This window comes from Mustelus asterias, chromosome 2 (assembly GCF_964213995.1).
Source record: "Mustelus asterias chromosome 2, sMusAst1.hap1.1, whole genome shotgun sequence".
Taxonomy (NCBI): Eukaryota; Metazoa; Chordata; class Chondrichthyes; order Carcharhiniformes; family Triakidae; genus Mustelus; species Mustelus asterias.
This window is the reverse complement of record NC_135802.1, coordinates 10,779,108-10,805,152: the sequence shown is the minus strand read 5'-3', so window position 1 is coordinate 10,805,152 and position 26,045 is coordinate 10,779,108. Positions and strand designations below refer to the sequence as shown.

At 46.4% G+C, this 26,045-nt stretch overlaps 1 protein-coding gene across 1 annotated transcript in view; it reads right to left on the bottom strand.

Moving 5' to 3' along the window:
• Positions 1-1,082: 1,082 nt before the first annotated feature.
• The window catches only part of mindy4 (MINDY lysine 48 deubiquitinase 4), a 130,651-nt gene continuing 105,688 nt past the window's right edge, over positions 1,083-26,045 (bottom strand). The window contains exons 12-14 of the mRNA XM_078231229.1: positions 23,754-23,934; positions 18,399-18,471; positions 1,083-4,860 (exon numbers count right to left, since the gene is read on the bottom strand). Coding sequence (XP_078087355.1) covers positions 4,812-4,860; positions 18,399-18,471; positions 23,754-23,934 — 303 coding nt within the window. The 3' untranslated portion in view covers positions 1,083-4,811. The remainder of the gene's footprint in view (positions 4,861-18,398; positions 18,472-23,753; positions 23,935-26,045) is intronic.

Below are 26,045 nucleotides of genomic sequence, written 5' to 3'. Positions count from 1 at the left end.
TCCACTTTCAGGTGAAATGTTAAACTGTGGCAACGTCTTCCTCTCAGGTGGACATAAAAGGCCCCTTGGCACTGTTTCAAGGACAAGGGTAGATCTCTTCGATGTCCTGGCCAAACTTTATTCCTCAACCGTCAACACCGATACAACTTATCTGGTCATTACGTTGCTGTTTGTGGGAGTTTGTCACTTGTCTGTCACACTTGCTGCATCACAACAGCGAGTGCACTTTGAAAAATGCTGCATTGGCTGGAAAGTCCATTGGGATATCCTGAGATCGTGAAAGGTTCAATATGAATGCAAGTCTTTCTTTCTCAGGTGACTGATTTAAACTTCTGGTATTGAGCTTAACTCCTCAATCTTCTGACCCAGAGGGAAGAGTGCGAGCAACTAAACCAAGCTGAGCATACACTAGCGATGCACTTGATTCAAACTGGTCCCATTGCTACCACCATGAATGACAGACCCATAACCAATGGCATTTTTGTCCCACTGTTACTCAGCTCACATGTGCCTTGAACATGAGCCAAGTGATTCTGTAATTGTGCTGCAGTGTTTTTCCACTGTTCCGGTGGAGAAACTATGAAAAGTTCCATTGCTAAACCTTTCCCAAAATCCTGACGGTTAAACTGGATAAGTCAAGAGAGGAAAATAAAAGCCCCAATATATTTATCCGTGCAAGCAGCATGACGGGGGCAGCAGGGGGGAAGCTGACAGTCACTCTGCACACATTAGCAATCGGCTTGCTGCTTTCCAATCTCTGCTATTCTAGAATGTGCAGAATGTATCACACGGCATTTGGTTAAGTGCACATATTCGATGGATTACGGTCTCATGCACACCATTAAGCAGTTCATGTTGACGTGTGGCAGAAACAGAATAATCCAGCGTGGGAGGCGGCCTTGTGGTCTGCCGTGCCTGCGCTTTTGGGGAAAAAAATGCGATCCGATTCACGCCAGGATTATTTTAATTACGCAGCTTTTTTTCAGGCATAAGTGTTGTGTAATGTGGCACAGGTGAAAGGTTTCCACTAAATTAAAAGTTATTCCATTTCAGTCTTGCAAACAGAACAGCAATTCTTCAGATAAATTCACAGCATCAATTTACTGCACGCAAAATAATACAATAGCTCGGTCTTTCTCATTGTTTAGGCTCCGCGTATCGACCAGGAAGACTCAGACGTACATAAACACATCGACTCACGTGCACACATGCACACTTGTTACACCAAACAAATGAAAGGCAATGGGATATCCGACACCGCCAAATAGAATGGGAGGGATTAGCTGCTCTTTAAACCCCTGACAACCAGTTACAGAACATGAGGCTGGAAATTACTGCCAGCAACTTCACAATGCGGATACTTAAGGCCTATGCACCAAACTCAAAAAGGGTGTAGGCTGATATGAGGGAGAGTTCTGTGTTTCTGACAAGTCTAGAAGGGCTCTGCACAAGTGACTGTTAGCTCAAAATGAAACATGGGGAAGAGGAGGCAATCCTGCACAATGGATAGGAAACCGGTTTGAACTTCAAGGGCTGGTTTATTTTGGGGTGAGCATCTGGCAGCAGATGGTGGCACTGGGAGGAATAAGATGGCGAGCTGGAGTTGATCTATCAAAGGTTTGAGGGAGGGAGAGGAAAGGACAGCTTCCTCCGCAACCTCAGGACATCCCAAAGTGCTCCTCAGCTTGAGCTTTCCCAAGATGGCTGCCAACTTGCACATGCCCACATCCCAAAGACAGCTAAGAAATCAAAATGATCATGTGTGTTAATGGTACTGGTCCAGTTGCTTCAGTAATGAATATCAGCCAAGAGGTGTATTAAAAAAGGTGATGTTAAAATAAAGTGCCAGGGAATCTTTTGCATTTACCCGCACATCATTTGAAAGGCAATTCCTTAAAGATTAATCTCGGATGAAAAACAAAACAAAGACTGATAAGGATATGCAATCCGGGAGGGCATTGGAATCGAATCCATGAAGCTGTCAAATAGGGGGAAAGAAAATTCCTCAAAAGAAATATCATTAAGGCATATGGAGGGAAAATAAAAATATACAGTAAACTTTGTTATCCGGCACTCTACCAACCCGGAATTCTCGAGTAACCAGAATCTCTGACAGCTCAAATTCTTTTAAAAAGCCAGTCACTTAGTGTTCAGATAATGCATTCTTTAAAAAAAATGGCAATCGTTTATAAATCAGCAGAAGTTGTCCTCATGCTTTACAGTGAAATTATTGAATTACTGGATCATAGAATTCTTACAGTGCAGGAGGAGGCCATTCGGCCCACCGAGCCAACACCAGCCACAATCCCACCCAGGCCCTACCCCCATAACCCCATGCATTTATCCTGCCAGTCCCCCTGGCACTAAGGGTCAATTTAGCATGGCCAATCCACCCAACCTGCACGACTTTGGAGTGTGGGAGGAAACTGGAGCACCCGGAGGAAACCCATGCAGATACGGGGAGAACGTGCAGACTCCGCACAGACAGTGACCCAGGCTGGGAATCGAAACCAAGGCCCTGGCGCTGTGAGGCAGCAGTGCTAACCACTGTGCCACCGTGCTGCCCACCAGTTTTGGTTTATTTATGGCTGAACATAGATTTACTGCTCGGAGCAACGGTCAGTGAAGCTGACAGCGCGATTTTGTCTTTTAAAACGCTGGTCTGAAGGTTGTGGTGTCAGCTAGGTCTTCAGCTGTGGTCTTTTTACTGTGATACCCTGCTGCGCTGGGGTCCTTGGGGCTGCTTCCCCTCTCCCTTCAGAGGCAGAGCAGCACCTTGTCTTGTCTAATGTTACTCCCCGGAAAGCTGCCTTTTTGATTAACAGGCACCACCTACTCTCCAGGCATGTTGGATAACTAAGATTTTACTGTTTTAGGGTACTGCGACAGGTCGTGAGGCCTAATGGGTTTCTCTCGAGCCTGAAAATTCTTATTTTGTTTCCAAAGGAAGCCAGGTTATTCTGGCTATTTTCTGACACAATGAGGTTTGCTTGGTGATTGTTCCCCAGTTCCCTGCAGGGGCGAGGTGGGAGAAACTGGGTAAAATGGACCATTACTGTCCCTATCACTGAACTGCGCCAGTGTTCCAGGCACCACCACATTGGTGGAGGGGTTTTCCAGGTGCCACTGTCAGACACTTAAATCTAACACCCTCAATCTGTGGTGTGGCGTTGCCAGCATTGGACTGGGGCGGGCACAGTAAGGAGTCTCACAACACCGGGTTAAAGTCCAACAGGTTTATTTGGTATCATGAGCTTTCGGAGCGCTGCCCCTTCATCAGGTGAGTGACTTAGTGAGTGAGCGACTCACCTGATGAAGGGGCAGCGCTCCGAAAGCTCGTGATTCCAAATAAGCCTGTTGGGCTTTAACCCGGTGTTGTGAGACTTCTTACTGCATCTGAAATCTGGGTAGGGCTGCTGGGCCTGTTTTGACTCAGGATTACACGCGGCCTAATCTGCGGGTTTGGAAAGGGATTTCTGGAAACTACCTTCAAAGCATTCTAATATCATTTTTAAGTTAACTCTACAAACTAGAAGTGCTGCAGGGCATTACTGCCATCCACTGCTGGTCCCCCCCCCCCCCCCTCAACCCCGCCACTGACATACCCTCGATATTTTTGTTATTGTAGTGCTTGTCCAATTCCGGAATGTTGGGTAGCCTACGCGGCCTAGAGGATACATTGTCCGTTGACCCAGACCACATCTCTCCTCCTGTTCCTCCCAGCTCCTCCCACGATGGGCCCCTGCTAGTGAGCAAGCCTGCCCAAATCGGAGTGAAGTGAAATGTCGGCCAGCTGCTTCTGGAGGCACGTCAAAGTTACCTCAGTTATTGAGATGAGGCCCAAGACACAGATTTGGAAAAGCCTCAAGCGCTTGGCTTGTGGTTCATACTGACCATTCCTCCTCGAGGCGTTTAGCACAACCTTTGACTTGTACTATCTGGGTGGAAATCACAAGTTGTAGCACATAATCTGAACAACTGATTGAATGAGCTAATTAAAAGCCATCTTTTTTTTTAAAAAAGCGTCAAGTATTATTGCATTTAGCAATGACAGGGTGGAATAGTGGCCAAACAGGTTTATGATTGCACTGTAGTCACTATTAAGCATCTATGGGCCGACAGTCCCCCACTGAACCAGAGCCTTTTAGCATCCTGTTTGAACAGGAACATTTGGTTCAAATTCCTACCTCCAGATTTTCGAAGATAGTTTAAAGCCAAAATTAAGATTGAGTGCAACCCTCTAAAGGTTGCTTCATGTTGAATCCAAGTCAATGTTGGAACAAAACTCAGATTGAGGTCTCAGCATCCTCTTACACCTCCGTCACTGGAGTCTCTACCAGAGGGAATTTACACCTCACAGTGACTCCACCCAACGAACCAGATCACTCTGAGAGTATCTGAATTTCACTCGTGGGTTTCAAGTTGATGGTAATGGAACTAGCGCCAGGGAATCATTTAAAATGACCCAAATTGCGTAGCCATGATAGCATACCAAATACCAATATCGGACAGCTCGCCTAAGAGGCGTGCAGGTAAGCCAGCTCACTACTTTCCTATGTTTATAGCCTTCAAGGTCACAATTTCCACTTCCCCACCAACCCCCACCGCTACGCATTCAGAAGAAATGAGGTAAATTAACTGATGGAGGCGTTGTTGGGTGCCATCCGATGACAGACACATTCTAAGGCCTATCCTGCTATCCAACTGCAGCACTTCAGAAGCAAAGGTGTTGTTGGTGTTTGATTCCTGCACCTCTCAGTCCCCCCGGGCACACGTTCCAGGTTTGACCTCAGAGACCATGGTCTAGCTTCTCACAGGATTGGTTCCGTTCCATTCCAGTCTACAAATGCTCCTTTCCACCTGGATAAAGCAGAGAATATCTTTATCAGCACTACATTTAAAGGGATGATGTGGAGATGCCGGCGTCGGACTGGGGTGGGGCACGGTAAGAAGTCACACAACACCAGGTCAAAGTCCAACAGGTTTATTTGGTATCACAAGCTTTTGGAGCGCCGCTCCTTCATCAGGTGAGTGGAGAGTTGGGTTCACAAACACGGCATATATAGACACAGGCACAATTACAAGATCCCAACTTTCCACTCACTTGATGAAGGAGCAGCACTGCGAAAGCTCGTGATACCAAAGTTTAAAGTTTATTTATTTGTCACAAGTAAGCTTACGTTAACACTGCAATGAAGTCACTGTGAAAATCCCCTAGCCACCACACTCTGGCGCCTGTTCGGGTACACTGAGGGAGAATTTAGCGTGGCCAATGCACCTAACCAGCACATCTTTCAGACTGTGGGAGGAAACCGGAGCACCCGGAGGAAACCCGCACAGACACGGGGAGAAGGTGCAAACTCCGCACAGACAGTGACCCAAGCCGGGAATCGAACCCGGGTCCCTGGCGCTGTGAGGCAGCAGTGCTAACCACTGTGCCACCCCTCAAATAAACCTGTTGGACTTTAACCTGGTGTTGTGGGACTTCTCATTGCGCCCATTTAAAGGGAGGCAGACTTTCCACCTTTCAGATAAATTAAACTTTTCCCCTTAATCTCAGGACTCCTACTCCACACCAGCCTGGGCAAGGTGGCAGTGATCTACTTCCAGGTCTCTGCTGATCTTTAAATGGTCCCTAAAAGCTGTTCCACCAAGGGTGGCTCTGTCTCAAATTTAGTTCCCTTATATTTCACACCCAATTCATGTAACATGCCCACCTGGATCGTGATTGATCATACCTCAATCCATCTCTCAAACTGGCTGCATTTATATCAGCACCTTTAATGTAGAAAGTTTCCACATGTGCTTCACAAAGACGCACGATAAATAAAATAAACCCTATGGCAAAAGAGAGATGAGAAAGAGGAATATGCCATTCAACACCTTGAACCTGCTCTGCCAGTCAGTAGGTGCTATGTACCTCAACTCCATTTATACACCATTGTCCCACATGATGGCTTGAGTTATAAGGAGAGGCTGGATAAACTGGAACTTTTTTCCCTGGAGCTTAGGGGTGATCTTATAGAGGTCTATAAAATAATGAGGGGCATAGATCAGCTGGATAGTCAACATCTTTTCTCAAAAGTAGGGGAGTCTAAAACTAGAGGGCACAGGTCTAAGGTGAGAGGTGAGAGATACAAAAGGGTCCAGAGGGGCAACGTTTTCACACAGAGGGTGGTGAGTGTCTGGAACAAGCTGCCAGAGGTAGTAGTAGAGGTGGGTACAATTTTGTTTTTTAAAAAGCATTTAGACAGTTACATGGGTAAGATGGGTATAGAGGGACATGGGCCAAATGCGGGAAATTGGGACCAGCTTGGTGGTTGGAAAAAAAGGGCGGCAGGGACAAGTTAGGCCAAAGGGCCTGTTTCCATGCTGTAAACCTCTATGACTCTCCATACACATGTCCAACAAAGAATAATTGATCCCAATCTGGATCATTCCAATTGGTCACAGCATCCACAGCTTTCTAGGGAGTAAGCTCCAGGTCCCACTACACTGTGGGTGGAAAAAGTGTTTCCTCGTGTCACTCTAAAGGGCCAGCTCTAATTTTAAGATGATCCCCCCTTGTAGATCTCCCCCGTTAGAGAAAATAGTTTCACTTAACTTGCTCAATCTAATCTTTCAATCATTTTTTATTCATCGATTAGATCATGCCACATATTTCCTATAATTGAGAAAGTTAGAACATAGAACAGTACAGCACAGAACAGGCCTTTCGGCCCACGATGTTGTGCCGAGCTTTATCTGAAACCAAGATCAAGCTATCCCACTCCCTATCATCCTGGTGTGCTCCATGTGCCTATCCAATAACCGCTTAAATGTTCCTAAAGTGTCTGACTCCACTATCACTGCAGGCAGTCCATTCCACACCCCAACCACTCTCTGCGTAAAGAACCTACCTCTGATATCCTTCCTGTATCTCCCACCACGAACCCTATAGTTATGCCCCCTTGTAATAGCTCCATCCACCCGAGGAAATAGTCTTTGAACGTTCACTCTATCTATCCCCTTCATCATTTTATAAACCTCTATTAAGTCTCCCCTCAGCCTCCTCCGCTCCAGAGAGAACAGCCCTAGCTCCCTCAACCTTTCCTCATAAGACCTACCCTAAGGATAGGGAAGTTAAGCTAAATGTGTTCAACACGGCCTCAGTTTAAATATTCAATGCCTGGCATTATTCTCCAGTGAATCTGGATTCCATCTCTTCCAACAGCAGAACATCCAGATGGAGACAGACATGAACATTTCAGCGACAGTGGACTTGTTGAGGTCGGGATGGAGGTAAATAATGTTGGGAAATTGGAAATCAGAGGGAGAGATTGTGGGGGCGATTCTCCCATTCCGACCTGCTAATTTTTTGGCGGGTGGGATCGGGAGATACGCGCATGCGCCGATTCGCATATGCATTCCCGACGGAAATCCGGCACGGTTGGGAGACTGGGGGGGGGGGGGGGGGGGGGGGAGAGACCAGGAAAGTCACTATAATGTATTTTTAATGTTATTTTAATGCAATTGTTGGGGCTGGGAATGAATTCTCCGGGCCCCATAGCATCTCCCATCCCGCCAGTACAAATTCACTCCAGCGGGGTTTAGAGTAGCTCCCCACTTTCGGCGAACTAGCGGGAGACCCTGCTGGTGAAGTGGGGGGGGCAACTGAGGCCCCCAGGGGGTCAGACGGTGGGGGGGGTGGTGCCCCCTGGGCATGGGCACCCTGGCAGTGGCAGCTTGTGCCTCCTGGCAGTGCCCAAGGGGCAAATTGCACATGCCCAGGGGGCACCTTGGCACTGCCCACCGGGCATCCGACAGTGCCAAGGGGGTGGGGTCTAGGGAATGATTGGTGGGGGTGGGGGTTCCCACTGCATTGGAATCCGGTTGGGGCTAGAGGGAGGCCAGCGATTGGGGCGGGAGGGGGAGGGGTGTTGGAAAGGATCAGCCTCCCATCGGGGGGGGGGACCTGCCGGGGTGTGGGGGGGTGCGGTTGGGTGGGTGCGGATCATCACTGCTGTGGGAGTGGGGGGGGCGGGGGGAGATGGCCTGGGGCTGGCCTGGGAATGCTCTTGGGGGCCGCAATCAGACGGTGGGGGAAGGGGCTGGGTGGGTAGCAGTGCAGGGGTCCCGGGCTGGTCAGCGATGGAGCTGCCCAGCAAAGTGCAGGCTGACAGTTCGGAACCACTGCACACGCGCAGAGTTCTGGAACTGTCAGACTCTGGCGAGAATAGGCCCCGCCACCCCCGAGCTTTTAATGATATTCACGATTGTGACCTCTGCATTGCACAGAGATTCAGGTCTGAACTCCCACTGAAAAAACAATTGTGAATGACACCATTTTTCCCACCAATTCAGCACTTAGAACGTTTTTAGGAGAATTGCCACCTATGGATCTCTCTCAGCTGAGTGGTCGAGGTTCAGCTTGGACAATAGCCAGTGTGGGAGAGGGAGTCAACTGCAGTGAGTAAGCTTAGGTTTATTTATTAGTGTCACAAGTAGGCTTACATTAACACTGCAATGAAGTTACTGTGAAAATCCCCTAGTCGCCACACTCCAGCGCCTGTTCGGGTACACTGAGGGAGAATTTAGCATGGCCAATGCACCTAACCAGCATGTCTTTTGGATTGTGGGAGGAAACCGGAGCACCCGGAGGAAACCCACGGAGACACGGGGAGAACGTGCAGACTCCACACAGACAGTGACCCAAGCTGGGAATCAAACCCAGGTCACTGGCGCTGTGAGGCAGCAGTGCTAACCACTGAGCCACCGTGCCGCCCCCACAAACAGAGTTTTGGCAGGGACTGAAGGTGATGGTTTCAGTCTTTCCAATATTGTTTCGCTCGAGTAAGTTGACACTCAACCAGGACTGCATGTCAGAGCAGCGATGGATAGCTTTTGGGTAGTGGAGTGCTTGTGAGATTGTGTTGGATAGATAAACCCGAGTGTCTCTGACATAAATGTGCAAGATGACTCTATGTCTGTGAGTGACGTTACAGGGAACCAAGCACACAAAGATGGATCGGGTTGAGGGCAGCAAGAGACCATTTGAGCACTCCAAGGACAACAATTCAGGGCAGGGAAAGGGAAGAAGTCAGTGCAGTCATATTGAACTGGGCGACAGAAGAAACACAGAAACTAAAAAGCAGGAGGAGGCCATTTGGCCCTTCGACCCTGCTCCGCCACTCATTATGATCATGGCTGATCATCAAATTCAATATCCCAATTTCCCCTCTTCCCCCCATATCTCTTTAGCCCCAAGAGCTATATCTAATTTCTTCTTGAAATCAGACAACGTTTTGGCCTCGACTGCATTCTGTGGCAGTGAATTCCATACATTCACCACTCCCTGGGTGAAGAAATTTCTCCTCACCTCAGTTCTAAAAGGTTATCTTCAAACTATGACCTCACCAACAAAGAACACAGAACAAAGAAAATTACAGCGCAGGAACAGGCCCTCCAGCCCTCCAAGCCTGCACCAACCATGCTGCCCAACTTAACTACAACCCCCTACGCTTCCGGGGACCATATCCCTCTATTCCCATCCTATTCATGTACTTGTCAAGACCTCCCCCTAAAAGTCACTACCGTAGCCACTTTCACTACCTCCCCCGGCAACGTGTTCCAGGCTCCCACCACTCTGTGTAAAAAATCTGCTTCGTACATCTCTTTTAAAACTTGCCCCTCGCACCTTAAACCTATGCCCCCTAGTAATTGATTCTTCCACTCTGACTATCCACTCTGTCCATGCCTCTCATAATCTTGTAGACTTCTATCAGGTCTCCCCTCAACCTCCGTCGCTCCAGTGAGAACAAACCAAGCTTCTCCAACCTCTCCTCATAGCTAATGCCCTCCATACCAGGCAACATCCTGGTAAATCTTTTCTGTACCCTCTCCAAAGCCTCCACATACTTCTGGTAGTGTGGCGACCAGAATTGAACACTATATTTCAAGTGCGGCCTCACTAAGGTTCTATAAAGCTGCAACATGGCTTGCCAATTTTTAAACTCAATACCCCAGCCGATAAAGGGAAGCATGCCGTATGCCTTCTTGACTACCTTCTCCACCTGCATTGCCACTTTCAGTGACCTATGTACCTGTACACCCAGATCCCTTTGCCTATCAATACTCCTAAGGGTTCTGCCATTTACTGTATATTTCCCATCTGTATTAGACCTTCCAAAATGCATTACCTCACATTTGTCCGGATTAAACTCCATCTACCATCTCTCCGCCCAAGTCTCCAACTGATCTATATCCTGCTGTATCCTCTGATGGTCCTCATCGCTATCCGCAAATCCACCAACCTTTGTGTAGTCCGCAAACTTACTAATCAAACCAGTTGCATTTTCCTCCAAATCATTTATATATATTACAAACAGCAAAGGTCCCAGCACTGATCCCCGAGGAACGCCACTTGTCACAGCCCTCCATTCAGAAACGCATCCTTCCACTGCTACCCTCTGTCTTCTTTGACCGAGCCAGTTTTGTATCCACCTTGCCAGCTCACCTCTGATCCCATGCGACATCACCTTCTGCACCAGTCTGCCATGAGGGACCTTGTCAAAGGCCTTACTGAAGTCCATGTAGACAACATCCACTGCCCTACCCTCATCAATCATCTTCGTCACTTCCTCGAAAAACCCGATCAAGTTCGTGAGACACGACCTCCCCTTCACAAAACCATGTTGCCTCTCACTAATACATCCACTTATTTCCAAGTGGGAATAAATCCTGTCTTGAAGAATCCTCTCCAATAATTTCCCTACCACTGATGTAAGGCTCACCGGCCTGTAATTACCTGGATTATTCTTGCTACCCTTCTTAAACAAAGGAACAACATTGGCTATTCTCCAATCCTCTGGGACCTCCCCTGTACAGTAAGAAGTCTCACAACACCAGGTTAAAGTCCAACAGGTTTATTTGGTAGCAAAGGCCACTAGCTTTCGGAGCGCTGCCCCTTCGACTCACCTGACGAAGGGGCAGCGCTCCGAAAGCTAGTGGCTTTTGCTACCAAATAAACCTGTTGGACTTTAACCTGGTGTTGTGAGACTTCTTACTGTGTTTCCCCAGTCCAATGCCGGCATCTCCTCATCATGACCTCCCCTGTAGCCAGTGATGATACAAAGATTTCTCTCAAGGCCCCAGTAATTTCCTCCCTTGCCTCTCTCACTATTCTGGGGTATATCCCATCAGGCCCTGGAGACTTGTCTACCTTGCTGTTTCTCAAGAACCCCAATACCTCCTCCTTTTTGATCTCAACATGGCTCAAACTATTGGGAACATTCTTTCTGATATTCTGTCCAACACTGTTTTTAGAAGAAAGCTTTTTTCAAATCCATTTATGGGATGTGGGCCAACACTGGTTGTCAATCCTCAACTGCCCTTGAACTGAATGGCTTGCTCGGCCATTTCAGAGGGTATTTAAGAGTCAACCACATTGCTGTGGATCTGGAGTCACATCTGAAGGGATGGCCAGACCAGGCAAAGATGGCAGGTTTCCTCCCGTTAAGGACATTAGTGAACTCTTAGGTTTTTACAACAATTGACAATGGTTTCATGGTCAATAGTAACCTATTAATTCCACCAGGGCATTTCACTATCTGCCGTGGTGGGATTTCATAGAATCACAGTGCAGAAAGAGGCCATTTGGCCCAATACGTCTGCACCGACCACAATCCCACCCTGGCCCTACCCCCATATCCCTACATATTTTACCCACTAATCCCTCTAACCTACGCATCTCAGGACACTAAGGGGCAATTTTAGCATGGCCAATCAACCTAACCTGCACATCTTTGGACTGTGGGAGGAAACCGGAGCACCCGGAGGAAACCCACGCAGACACAAGGAAAATGTGCAAACTCCACACAGACAGTGACCCAAGCTGGGAACCAAACCCTGGTCCCTGGAGCTGTGAAGCTGCAGTGCTAACCACTGTGCTGCCCATTTGAACTCGGGTTCCCAGAGCAATACCCTGGATCTGTGGATTACTAGTCCAGTGACAATACCGCTACGCCATTGCCTCCCCTATTAGTGGATGACAATGTAATCAGCCATAAGAGAAGCTGCAGAGAGGTCAAGAAGGCAGAGTGCACCCATGTTTACACTCAGTGTTGTTATTTCAAGATTAATTCAGGGTTGAGAGAGAAACGGGGCTGATCGAAGTGATTATCTCTGAGCTTATGGCTTCTTAGAGAAATCCTGTTTGGCAACTTAATTAAAAGTTAAATTTCACTGTTGCTGGGCCAACGTGTTACATCATCTCTTTCAGCAAACTGCTCCGGTACAACAGGGGGAGGCCTTTGCAAGTTAAAATTACTAGCTGGTACGGGGTATTTTAAATGAAAGTACGATCATTGTTAAATTTCAATAACTTGGAATACCAGAGACTTATAGGAAGAAACCGAGCCAACCCCTCTCCACTCCAAAAGCAGCTCCAATGCTTTGAAGGTTACAGTGATGTGTGGATGCCGGTGTTGGACTGGGGTGGGCACAGTAAGTCTCACCACACCAGGTTAAAGTCCAACAGGTTTATTTGGAATCACGAGCTTTCGGAACTCTGCTCCTTCTTCAGGTGAGTGGACCACTCACTCCCCCGATGAAGGAGCAGCGCTCCGAAAGCTCGTGATTCCAAATAAACCTTTTGGACTTTAACCCTGGTGCTGTGAGACTTCTTACTGAAGGTTACAAGACACACTGAGGTGGCGATTAAGAAAGCAGATGGCTTTGTGAATGGACGTATTGGTTAGGCTTCAGCTAGAGTGTCTTGTGCAATTGAAGATCATAAGATATAGGAGCAGAATTAGGCCATTCGACCCATCAAGTCTGCTCTGCCATTCAATCACGGCTGATATTTTTCTCATTCCCATTCTCCTGCCTTCTCCCCGTAACCTTTGATCCCCTTATTGATCAAGAACCTGTCTATCTCTGACTTAGAGACACTCAATGACCTGGCCTCCACAGCCTTCTGTGGCAAAGAGTGCCGCAGATTCACCACTCTCTGGCTGAAGAAACTCCTCCTCATCGCAGTTTTAAAGGAGTGTCCCTTCACTCTGAGGTTGCGCCCTCGAGTTCTAGTCTCTCCCACTCGTGGAAACATCCTCACCACGTCCACTCTATCTCGGCCTCTCAGTATTTCAAGGCTTTGAAATAGTATAAGAACTTAAGAACGAGGAGCAGGAGTAGGCCATCTGGTCCCTCGAGCCTGCTCCGCCATTCAATAAGATCATGGCTGATCTTTTTGTGGACTCAGCTCCATTTACCCGCCTGCTCACCATAACCCTTAATTCCTTTACTGTTCAAAAATCTATCTATCCTTGCCTTAAAAACATTCAATGAGGTAGCCTCACTGCTTCACTGGGCAGAGAATTCCACAGATTCACAACCCTTTGTGTGAAGAAGTTCCTCCTCAACTCAGTCCTAAATCTGCTTCCCCTTATTTTGAGGCTATGCCCCCTAGTTCTAGTTTCACCCACCAGTGAAAACAACTTTCCTGCTTCTATCTTATCTATTCCCTTCATAATCTTATGTTTCTATAAGATCTCCCCTCATTCTTCTGAATTCCAATGAGTGTAACCCCAGTCTATTCAGTCTCTTGTCAGAAGTCAACCCTCTCAACTCCAGAATCAACCTAGTGAATCTCCTCTGCACCCCCTCCAGTCCCAGTATATCCTTTCTCAAGTAAGGAGACCAAAATGTACACAGTGCTCCAGGTGTGGCCTCACCAGCACCTTATACAGCTGCAACATAATCTCGCTGTTTTTAAACTCCATCCCTCTAGCAATGAAGGACAAAATTCCATTTGCCTTCTTAATTACCTGCTACACCTGCAAACCAACTCCTTGAGATTCCTGCACAAGGACACCCAGGTCCCTCTGCACAGCAGCATGCTGCAATTTTTTACCATTTAAATAATAGTCCATTTTGCTGTTATTCCTACCAAAATGGATGACCATTTAGTGGGGGTTCACCAGGATAACACCAGGGGACGAGGGATTTCAATTCAGTGCAGTGACTGGAGAAACTGGGAGCGTTTTCCTCAGGGCTGAAAAGATTAAGGGTAGATTTAATAAAGCTATAGAAAAGAACGAGGGAATTTCATAAAGTGAGTAGGGAGGTACAGTTTCCTCTGGCAAGTAACCAGAGGCCACTGATTTAAAATAATTGGCAAACAAACAAGGAAGTAAATAAGAAGAAAACTCTCGACAGAGGGAACTGGTAACATCTGGCACACACACACACTGGTGGAATCATATTCAACAGGATCGCGTATGTCCTTAAAGAGGAATAATTTGCTGCAAAATATTGCAGACGTGGGAAATCTGAAGTAAAACCAGAAAATGCTGGAAAAACTCAACAGGTCTGGCAGCACCTGTGGAGAGAGAAACAGAGTTAACATTCCGAGTCCATATCACCTTTCTACAGAACTGAAGAATAGAAATGTAATGAATTATTTGGTGGGGGTGGGTCAGAATTGAAGTTTAGCCAGTATTTTATAATTTTCAGTGGTATGGGGAACAAAATCCGGTATGCAGGGCTATATTGGGAAGTTCTTTGGAAGAGCCGACACAGACATGATGGGCCGAATCACCTTTTTCTATGCTGCAAGAATCTATGATTGTTGCAATATCATATAACACCTCATAATATATTATAATTTGATATCTTCCCCTCACTTGCCATGCTCTCCAATGGAGAAATACTATTTTAAGATTATTTCATGGGACGTGAACATCAGCTGGCAAGGGCAGGTGGTGGCATAGTGGCATTGTCACTGGACCAAAGGCCCAGGGTAATGCTCTGGGGACCTGGGTTCAAATCCCACCATAGCAGATGATGAAATCTGAATTCAAATAAAAAAATCTGGGATTAAAAGTCTAATGATGACCATGAAACCCTCATCAAATGCTGCAAAATCCCAACTGGTTCACTAATTTGCACATAGGGCTATTTAATAGGGGCATAAAGTACAATACAAAGTAGGTTATGCTGAACTTATACAAGACACTAGTTAGACCTCAGCTGGAATATTGTGCACAGCTCCGGGTGCCACACTATAGGGTGGATGTGAATGCATTGGAGAGAGTGCAGGAGAGGGTTACAAGAATGGTTCCAGGGATGAGAAGCTTCAGTTACAAGGATAGAATGGAGAGGTTGAGACAGTTCACCTTGGAGAGAAGGAGATCTGATAGAGATGTTAAAAATCATGAGGGGGTGGATAGAATGTATACAAAGAACAGTACAGCACAGGAACAGGCCCTTCGGCCCTCCAAGCCTGCGCCGATCATGATGCCTGCCTAAACTAAAGCCGTATGCACTTACGGAATCCGTATCCTTCCATTCCCATCCTATTCATGTGTTCGCCTAGATGCCCCTTAAATGCCGCTATCGTACCTGCTCCCACCGCCTCCCCGGGCAGCGCGTTCCAGACATTTACCACCCTCTGTGTAAAAAACTTGCCTCGCACATCTCCTCTAAAGTTTTCCCCAAACACCTTAAACCTATGTCCCCGAGTACTTGACTTTTCTACCCTCGGAAAGAGCATCTGACTATCCACTGTCCATGCCATTCATAATCTTGTAGACTTCTATCAGGTCACCCCTCAACCTCTGTCGTTCCAGTGAGAACAAACCAAGTTTCTCCAAACTCCCCTCATAGATAATACCCTCCAGACCAGGCAACATCCTGGTGAACCTCTTCTGTACCCTCTCCAAAGCATCCACATCCTTCTGGTAGTGTGGCGACCAAAATTGTACGCATTATTCTAAATGAGGCCTAACTAAGGTTCTATAAAGCTGCAGCATGACCTGCCAATTTTTAAACTCAATGCCCCAACCAATGAAGGCAAGCGTGCCGTATGCCTTCTTGACTAACTTATCCACCTGCATTGCCACTTTCAATGATCGGTGGATGTGTATGCTCAGATCTCGCTGCCTGTCAATACACCTAAGGGTTCTACCATTTACTGTATAATTCCTACATGCATTGGACCTTCCAAAATGTTTTATCTCACACTTTTCTGGATTAAACTCCATCTGCCATTTCTCTGCCCAAGTCTCCAACCGGTCTATGTCTTGCTGTATCCTCTGACAATCCTCTTCACTATCTGCCACTCCACCAATTTTTGTGTCATCTGCGAACTTACTAATCAGACCAGCTACATTTTCCTCCAAATCATTTATATATACTACGAACAACAAAGGTCCCAGAACTGATCCCTGTGGGACACAGCTCGTCACAGCCTTCCATTCAGAAAAGCAGCCCTCTACTGCTACCTTCTGTCTTCTATGGCCAAGCCAGTTCTGTGTCCATCTTGCCAGCTCTCCTCTGATCCTGTGTGACTTCACCTTTCATACCAGTCTATCATAAGGTACTTTATCAAAGGTACAAACGTTATTATAGGGAGAAAGTGCTCCCACTCCTAAAAGGATCAAGAATGAGAGGGCACAGATTTAAAGTGACTTGCAAAAAAGGCAAATGTGATGTGAGGAAAAAACTTTTTCACACAGCGAGTGGCTGGGGTCTGGAATGCACTGGTTGTAGGGCTGGAGGTGTTTACAAAGACAGAGCAGTGCGAGGCCTACTATCCAGAAATCTATCGATCTCCAGTCTTGAACATTCGCAATGATGGCAACTTCCAAAGATTTATCATCCTCTGAGTGAAGAAATTCCTCCTCATCTCAGTCTTAAATGCCTTGCCTCTTAATCGGAGCCTCTGTCCCCTGGTTCTGAATGCCCCCGGCAGGGATAAACATCCTTCCTGCATCTACCCTGTTGAGCCCAGTAAAACCTGTGTGTGTTTCAGTGAGATCATCTCTCATTTTTCTAAACTCTTAGCAAATACAGGACAAGATGCTTCATCGGACAACCCCACCATCCCAGGAATCAGCATCCAGATGAGAGATTTGAGGGGGCCAAGGATAGACCCTTGCAGAACCCCGGTGGTAATGGAACAGGGTTTGAAAGAGAAAACACTGCAAGGGAAGACTGCAGTGACAAAGGTAGCTGATTGAACAGTCTTCATGTTAGTGACGAAGATGACCATGAGTGGATAATGAATATGATTGGTGGTAGAGAATACAAAACGGCCACATTCCCTCTATTTGTATTTGGAGCTCATGGGTGATTTGTTTAAATGTGCGATTCCCTTTGAAGCTTTTGTAGGGCCACACACAGGCAGCAATATACAGGGGCCAACTTCTGTGTTGCCTCGAAGGGAACTTTCGGTTGTTGCATGGTCATGCAGTCATGATGCTTTGAGGAAGTGTTACAAGTCAGTGGTTATCTTTGCTTTCCAGGATGATCCCAGAATAGGGAGCAGCTTTGGCAAAGCAGGGCAAGATCCAGAGGAAATGAAAGGTATTTAACTGAGAGTTTTTGTGTTATATGCCAGCACATTATATGCTAATATTGCAGAGCAAAGTGAGTCCCAAGGACAAACATATGAATAATGGCCTTTTGCCAATATACCAGAAGGCTATCACTCTCTGGGACTGTGTCACACTACAAGTCTTAGTAAAGGTATTAAGGGATATGGAACCAAGGCAGGTAGGTGGAGTTGAGACACGTATCAGCCATAATCTAACTGAACAATGGAATAGACTTGAGGGGCTGCTTGACTTCCTCCCAATCCTATGTTTCTTTAACAGAGGAAGGCAGAGAGGAGGAGGAAAGCACAAGATCATAAGACCATAAGACATAGGAGCAGAATTAGATCACTCGGCCCATCGAGTCCACTCCACCATTCAATCATGGCTGATATTTTTCTCATCCCCATTCTCCTGCCTTTTCCCCATAACCCCTGATCCCCTTATTAATCAAGAACCTATCTATCTCTGCCTTAAAGACACTCAATGACCTGGCCTCCACAGCTTTCTGCGGCAAAGAGTTCCACAGATTCACCACTCTCTGGCTGAAGAAATTCCTCCTCATCTCTGTTTTAAAGGTTCGTCCCTTTCGTCTGACGTTGTGCCCTCTGGTTCTAGTTTTTCCTACTAGTGGAAACATCCTCTCCACGTCCACTCTATCCAGGCCTCGCAGTATCCTTTAAGTTTCAATAAGGTCCCCCTTCACCCTTCTAAACTCCAACTTTAGTTCCTAATCATTCTTGAGATGTGGGCATCATTAGACAGGATCTAGAACATTTATTTCCCAAGCCTGGTTGCCTTTGAAAAGGTGGGTGGTGGGCCTTCTTGTTGAACCACTGCTAAAGAATCTACTCCCAAAGTGCTGTTCAGATAAGGAACTCTCGGATTTTGACCCAACGACAATGAAGGAGCAATGCCAATTACACAATCACAATCTAGAAGTCTACATATTGGCCAGACTGAGCTGTTGCCATAATTTCAGTGTTTAGTGCAGCAGAGATCCCACTTACACGTGACAAACAGCATACAAATCATTTAACTCACTTTGTCCTGATGCAGAGTTCAAGTGGAGGAATCAAATCATCGTCTCCTTCGAGCGAGCAGCCCTCTGATGCATCTGGAAGACAAGAGTTGTGTGGATTGAGGGTCAGGGAAAGCATTTTCACCCAAGATTACGGTTACTAATGCTCCATGTTTAAAATAAAAACAACATGCAGGCTGGAGTACAAGAGCAACTCACTGAGCAACTGAGAGAGAAAAGGTTAACATCTTGGGAAGGTCCTTTCACCAGAATATATGCTTTGGGGAGTTTCTGTATTTACTGCTTACAGCCCAAGTACTGCAGTGTTGTATAAAACCTGCACAGAGCAGTGAATGGGCGATGACAGATCAATTGTCCTAGTGCTGATGAAAAGTTACACTTGATCATGCTAACCTTTCTCTTCATTTTTTTGAGATGTGTGAGATTATCTTTTAATCCGCAAGATTTATTGCGCAGATTGGTTCAAAGTTAAACTCTCTCCCTCCACGAGCGACTTTGTTTCACTCTGAGAATTAATCGTCAGCAAGAAAACATTTGGTGACCAGCCTGAGTTGCACAAACTGTTCCAACACAATCAGGTGGGAGATCGGAATAGGAAACAAATGTGCGGCAGAAATCCGCCGTTATGTGAACTCACATCATGTTCCAGTAACAAAAGACTGCCTCCCGAGAACAGGCCTAATTTCTTCCAGCGACTTGGGCCATTATTGTTTCTGGGAGTGGGGCTGCTGGCAGCAAACTTCAAAGCGAGCTGATAATTAGATGGTGACCTTGGTCATTACTAATCTGAGGCACAGGCCTTTCCATCTAGAGACCCAAGTCTATTGGTGGTCTGATCTGACTGATACACAACTTGTACTTATACAGCACCCTTAACATACTGAAACATAAAATAGAATAGAATCATAGAACCCCTACAATGCAGAAGGAGGCTATTTGGCCCATCGAGTCTGTACTGACACCAATCCCAGCCAGGCCCTAACCTCGTAACCCCATTCATTTACCCTGCTAATCCCCTGACACTGAGGGGCAATTTAGCATGGCCAATCAACCTAACCCGCACATCTTTGGAGTGTGGGAGGAAACCGGAGCCCCAGAGGAAACCCACGCAGACATGGGGAAAACGTGCAAACTCCATGCAGACAGTGACCTAAACCGGGAATCGAACCCGGGTCCCTTGTGCTGTGAGGCAGCAGTGCTAACCACTGTACTACCCAAACATTCCAACATTCCAAGCCACTTCACAGGGGCATCATCAAACAAAATGTGACACATGAGGAGCTACGAGGGATGCTAATAGAGTCATAGAGGTTTACAGCATGGAAACAGGCCCTTCGGCCCAACTTGTCCATGCTGCCCAGTTTTTACCACTAGTCCCAATTACCCGCATAGGTTTCTTCTTTTAAGGAGCATCTTAAAGCAGGAGAGAGGAGTAGGAATGTGCAGAGCTGAAGGGACGGCTGCCAGAAGAGGCAGGAGGCCAGAAGCGGAGGGTTGCAGAGCTGTGGAAGGTTATAGAGCTATGGGGGTAAAGGGGCGAGGTTTGATCAACACTGGTCCCAAATCCATGGATACAGAAGCAGAATACTCGTGTGAAGGGGTTCACCAAGAGTTCTATTTTGGTTTATGTCCCCATCCTCTTTCGACTCCCTTCTTCCTCTGCTCTCTTCCTGCCCATGCTTCCTCACGGAACGTCGCGTTGCCAGCTCTTGTGAACTTCACAACCGTCTTCTTGTAAACAGACTCTCCAAACTCAGGGAGGGAAATTTAAATACGCAAAGGGATATTACATTTGCGACACGAATCACTCAACATTCGAAAACATCCTGCAAGTGAATCATGAGATTTGGCAAATAGCGTCTTCCACGGGTTGCTTGCACTGGCAGCTTTCCAGGTCTGGTCCCTTTCTACTTTTCACATTTTTATTGATGGCCATTAGCTCACAGCTGGAACCTTACAAGCTGCTTCATGTGACTCGATGATGAATGGCCCAATAGGTCTTAAAGGTTTGATGGGCTTAGACAATAATTGATTTGGTCAAATCTGTTTTTATGACCTTTACTGAATGCAAATCCTCTGAGCTGGTGAACCTGCCTCCATTGCAATGCTGCCTGCACGGCTCTGCTACAGCTAGTTATCCATTTATTTTTTAACCTCCTACATTACGATAGTAACGCCAGGAAGGTGCACAGCGAGAATGTGCACAGAGAGAATGAAGGTTAAGTTGTGAGGTTTGCTTCATTGCGACTCTGGGATTTTCTGTCTTGGTTTTGGATGTCCCTGAATTCAGCAATTTGGCTCATAATTCTGCTTTGTGGATTTGTCCTCTTTTAATTTTGTGGGCCAAGATGCTGTTTTTAAGTGCTGTTGTTACATGATGCATTATGGCACAGTGGTTAGCACTGCTGCCTCACAGCGCCAGGGACCCGGGTTCAATTCCAGCCTGGGTCACTGTCTGTGTGGAGTCTGCACATTCTTCCCTGTGTCTGCGTGGGTTTCCTCCGGGGGCTCCGGTTTCCTCCCACAGTCTGAAAGACATGCTGGTTAGGGTGCATTGGCCATGCTAAATTCTCCCTCAGTGTACCCGAACAGGCGCCAGAGTGTGGCGACTAGGGGATTTTCACATTAACTTCATTGCAGTGTTAATGTAAGCTTACTTGTGACACTAATAAATAAACTTTAGAAACTTTAAAGAAATCACCACATTTGTTCATATTATTACATTACAAAGAATTTAACACACAGGAAAGGCCATTCGGCCCAACTAGTCCATGTCAGTGTTTCTGCTCCATACTTGCCTCCTCCAACGCCACTTCATCTCACCCAATCACCAGATCCTGCTATTCCATCCTCCCTCATACACTTACCTAACTACTGTGAATGTAGCCATGTTATTCAGCACAATCATGTGGTAGGAAGTTACACATTCTCCTCAATCTGGGTGAAGAATGATGTGGAGGTACCGGTGTTGGACTGGGTTGGGCACAGTAAGAAGTCTCACAACACCAGGTTAAAGTCCAACAGGTTTATTTGGAATCACGAGCTTTCGGAGCGCTGCACCTTCATCAGATGAGTGGGTAAAGAGTAATCTGGGTAAAGAATTCCCAACCGGATTTATTAGAGACTATCTTACATTTATGGTACTGCCCCCACAGGAATTACCCTCTCCATGTCTTTCTATCCAATTCTTTCATAACTTATAACACCTCGATCAGGTCACCCATCAGCCATCATAGAGAACAAAGCCCCATCCTGTTTAGTCTTTTAACCTGGAGTTGTGTACATTGAACGGAATACAGGTTCCAGATTTACAGGTGCCCCTCCAGGACTCAATAGACAAGACAGCTTTTTTATTTATTTATACTTTCATGGGATGTGGACGTCATCGGCAAGGCCAACATTTATTGTGGACCCCTAATTGCACTTGAGCTGCCCTTGCAGAGGGCAGTTAAGAGTCAACCACAATGCTATGGAAGACCAGGTAAGGTGGCACAGTGGTTAGCAGCCTCACAGCGCCAGGGATCCGGGTTCAATTCCAGCCTCAGGTCACTGTCTGTGTGGAGTCTGCACGTTCTCCCCGTGTCTGCGTGGGTTTCCTCCCACACTCCAAAGATGTGCAGGTTAGGTTGCTAGGCCATGATAAATTGACCCTAGTGCCAGGGGAATAGGAGGGTAAAAATGTGGGGTTACGGGAATAGGGCCTGGGTGAGATTGTGGTCGGTGCAGACTCGATAGGCTGAATGGCCTCCTTCTGCACTGTAGGGATACTATGAACAAATCTATGATAGCAGATTTCCTTCCCTAAAGGGCACCAGTAAAACGGATGGATTTTTACAATAATCAATAGTTGTCATCGTCACCATCATTGAGGAGAAATCCACAGACACTAATTGGGTTGAGAATGAAGAGTGTATTTGACCACAGCCATCTTGTGTGCTTGAAGGGACTTTGTATTACTGAGACCACTGTAGTTTAAGAGGTACTTTGTAATCAGTGTTAATCTTAAAATCTATGCATATTTGCAATGTTAAGGGGGGGGGGGGGGGCGCGATAGGGAGTATTGCAGTATATTCCAACCTTTCATGTTTAATATTTAGTGGTTCTGTGACTCTGTTCCTCCATGCTTTGTAAAAGAAAGGAAAGTTATGGTCTTTGAACTAGGGTTCCATTCTGGGATCTTCCCGTTCAGTTATAACATCAACTGGGATTGTAACACTTGTACTCCTTAATCATAGAGTCATAGAGGTTTACAGCATGGAAACAGGCTCTTCAGCTCAACTTGTCCATGCCACTCCTTTTTTTTTTAAACACTAAGCTAGTCCCAATTGCCCGCATTTGGCCCATATCCCTCTATATCCATCTCACTCATGTAACTGTCTAAATGTTTTTTAAAAACACAAAATTGTACCCGCCTCTAGAATCATAGAATCCTACAGTGCAGAAGGAGGCCATTCGGCCCATCAAGACTGCACCGACTACAATTCCACCCAGGCCCTATCCCATGCATTTACCCGAGCTAGTCCCCCTGACACTAAGGGGCAATTTAGCATGGCCAATCCACCTAATCCGCACGTCTTTGGAGTGTGGGAGGAAACCGGAGCACTCGGAGGAAATCCATGCAGACATGGGGAGAATATGCAAACTCCACAGAGACAGTGACCCGAGGCTGGAATTGAACCCAGGTCCTTGGCGCTGTGAGGCAGCAGTGGTAACCACTGTGCCACCTTACCTGGTCTTCCATTGTGGTTGACTCTTAACTCACGCAGACACAGGAGAATGTCCAAACTCCACAGAGACAGTGACCCAAGCCGGGAATCGAACCCAGGTCCCTGGCGCTGTGAAACAGCAGTGCTAACTACTGTGCCACCATGCCACCCACCAATACTGCTACTACCACCTCTGGCAGCTTGTTCCAGGCACTAACCACCCTCTATGGTGAGTGTCTGGAACAAGCCTTGCCTAATGAAACCAACCCATGTCAGTTCTGAAATTTTCAATTGATCCCCAGGTTCAGGAGTTATTGGGAAGAGAATTCCAGATTTCCACTTCCCTTTCAGTGTGGAAGCGATTGCTGACAGCATCGTTGAACGATCCAGCTCAAATCTTGTGCTGGACTCCATGAGCAGGGGAAATAGCTTTGTTCTATGGACTCTGTCAACCCTTCAATCATCGTAAACACTTCAATGAAATCGCCCCTTCACCTTCTGCACTCAGGGATACAAACCTGGCAACCTGCCCTCATAATGTGCTGGTCTTGTTTTGGTGAATCCACACCTGCTCCAAGGCAATGGAATCTGATCAAATTAGTTCTTCAAAAACCAGAATAGTTCAAAATTGGAATGCTGTACATTACCGACCTATTGTGAGTCGAATTTCATCCTGTTGATTGGCCAAACCATCATAGTAATAGAGGTCAAATCTTCGCTCAAATTTCCAGTCACTCATCAACTCCTTCTTCAGGCCGAATAAAACGCTGAAGTGGCTCTCACTGCACACCACCCAAATTGGAAACTTTGGAGTTTTCAGGAAGGATCCCACCTGGAGAAGGGAAAGATCCATATTTTCAGATGTAAACATAATTATGTTAAGAATAGCGAAATGCCCTGGTCAATATCTGTCCTCTCTTGCTTCCTGTCCGTTGACCAATCTTCTATCCAGGTTAATATATTACCGTCAACTCCCTGAGTCTTTATCTTACATACATGGCTACTAACCCTTTGCATGGCACCCTATTGACTGCCTTTTGGAAATCCAAGTCTACTACATCTACTGGTTACCCTTTATCTACAGCACTAGTTACATCCTCAAAAAACTCCTATAAATTTGTCAAATGCAATTTCCCTTTCGTAAAAACATGTTGACTTTCACAGAATCATAGAATCTTATAGGGCAGAAGGGGGGCATTCGGCCCATCGAGTCTGCACCGACCACAGTCCCAACCAGGCTCTATTTCTATAACTCATGCATTTACCTTAGCTAGCCCCCCAAGAGAAATGGATGGAGAGAAATTTGTTGAGTGTATTCAGGAGGAATTTCTCATTCAGTATGTGGATGGCCCGACTAGAGAGGGGGCAAAACCTGACCTCCTCTTGGGAAATAAGGAAGGGCAAGTGACAGAAGTGTTAGTGAGGGATCACTTTGGGACCAGTGACCATAATTCTATTAGTTTTAAGATAGCTATGGAGAATGATAGGCCTGTCCCAAAAGTTAAAATTCTAAATTGGGGCAAGGCCAATTTTGATGGCATCAGGCAGGAACTTTCAACTTTGGGGGAGTCTGTGGGAACGCAAAGGGATGTCTGGTAAGTGGCATGCTTTCAAAAATGTGTTAACCAGGGTTCAGGGTAAACACGTTCCTCACAGAGTGAAGGGCAAGGCTGGCAGAAGTCGGGAACCCTGGATGACTCGGGATATTGAGGCCCTGGTCAAGAAGAAGAAAGAGGCACATGACATGCATAAGCAGCTGGGATCAAGCGAATCCCTTGAAGAGTAGAGGGAGTGTAGGAGTAGAGTTAAGAGAGAAATCAGGAGGGCAAAAGGGGACACAAAATTGTTTTGGCAGATAAGGCAAAGGAGAATCCAAAGAGCTTCTACAAATACATAAAGGGCAAAAGAGCAACAAGGGAGAGAGTAGGGCCTCTTAAGGATCAACAAGGTCATCTATGTGCGGATCCACAAGAGATGGGTAAGATCCTAAATGAATATTTCTCATCAGTATTTACTATTGAGAAAAGCATGAATGTTAGGGAACTTGGGGAAATAAATGGTGATGTCTTGAGGAGTGTACATATTACAGAGGAGGTGGTGCTGGAAGTCTTAAAGCGCATCAAGGTAGATAAATCCCCGGGACCTGATGAGGTACGTCCCAGGACGTTGTGGGAGGCTAGGGAGGAAATTGCGGGTCCTCTAGCTGAGATATTTGAATCATCGATAGTCACGGGTGAGGTGCCTGAAGATTGGAGAGTGGCAAATGTTGTGTCTTTCTTTAAAAAGGGCTGCAAGGAAAAGCCTGGGAACTACAAGCCAGTGAGTCTCACATCGGTGGTGGGTAAATTGTTGGAAGGTATTTTGAGAGACAGGATCTACAGGCATTTAGAGATGCAGTGACTGATTAGGGACAGTCAGCATGGCTTTGAGAGTGGAAAATCATGTCTCTCAAATTTAATTGAGTTTTTTGAAGGGGTAACCAAGAAGGTAGATGAGGACAGTGCAGTTGATGTTGTCTACATGGACTCTAGCAAGGCCTTTGACTAGGTACCGCATGGTAGGTTGTTGCATAAAGTTAAATCTCACGGGATCCAGGGTGAGATATCTAAATGGATACAAAATTGGCTTCTTGACAGAAGCCAGAGGGTGGTTGTTGAGGGTTGTTTTTCAAACTGGAGGCCTGTGACCAGCGGTGTGCCTCAGGGATCAGTGCTCGGCCACTGTTATTTGTCATTTATATTAATGATTTCGATGAGAATATAGGGGGCATGGTTAGTAACGCTGCAGATAACACGAAGATTAGTGGCATAGTGGACAGTGAAGAAAGTTATCTCCAATTGCAACGGGATCTTGATCAATTGGGCCAGTGGGCTGACGAATGGCAGATGGAGTTTAATTTAGACAAATGCAAGGTGATGCATTTTGGTAGATTGATCCAGGGCA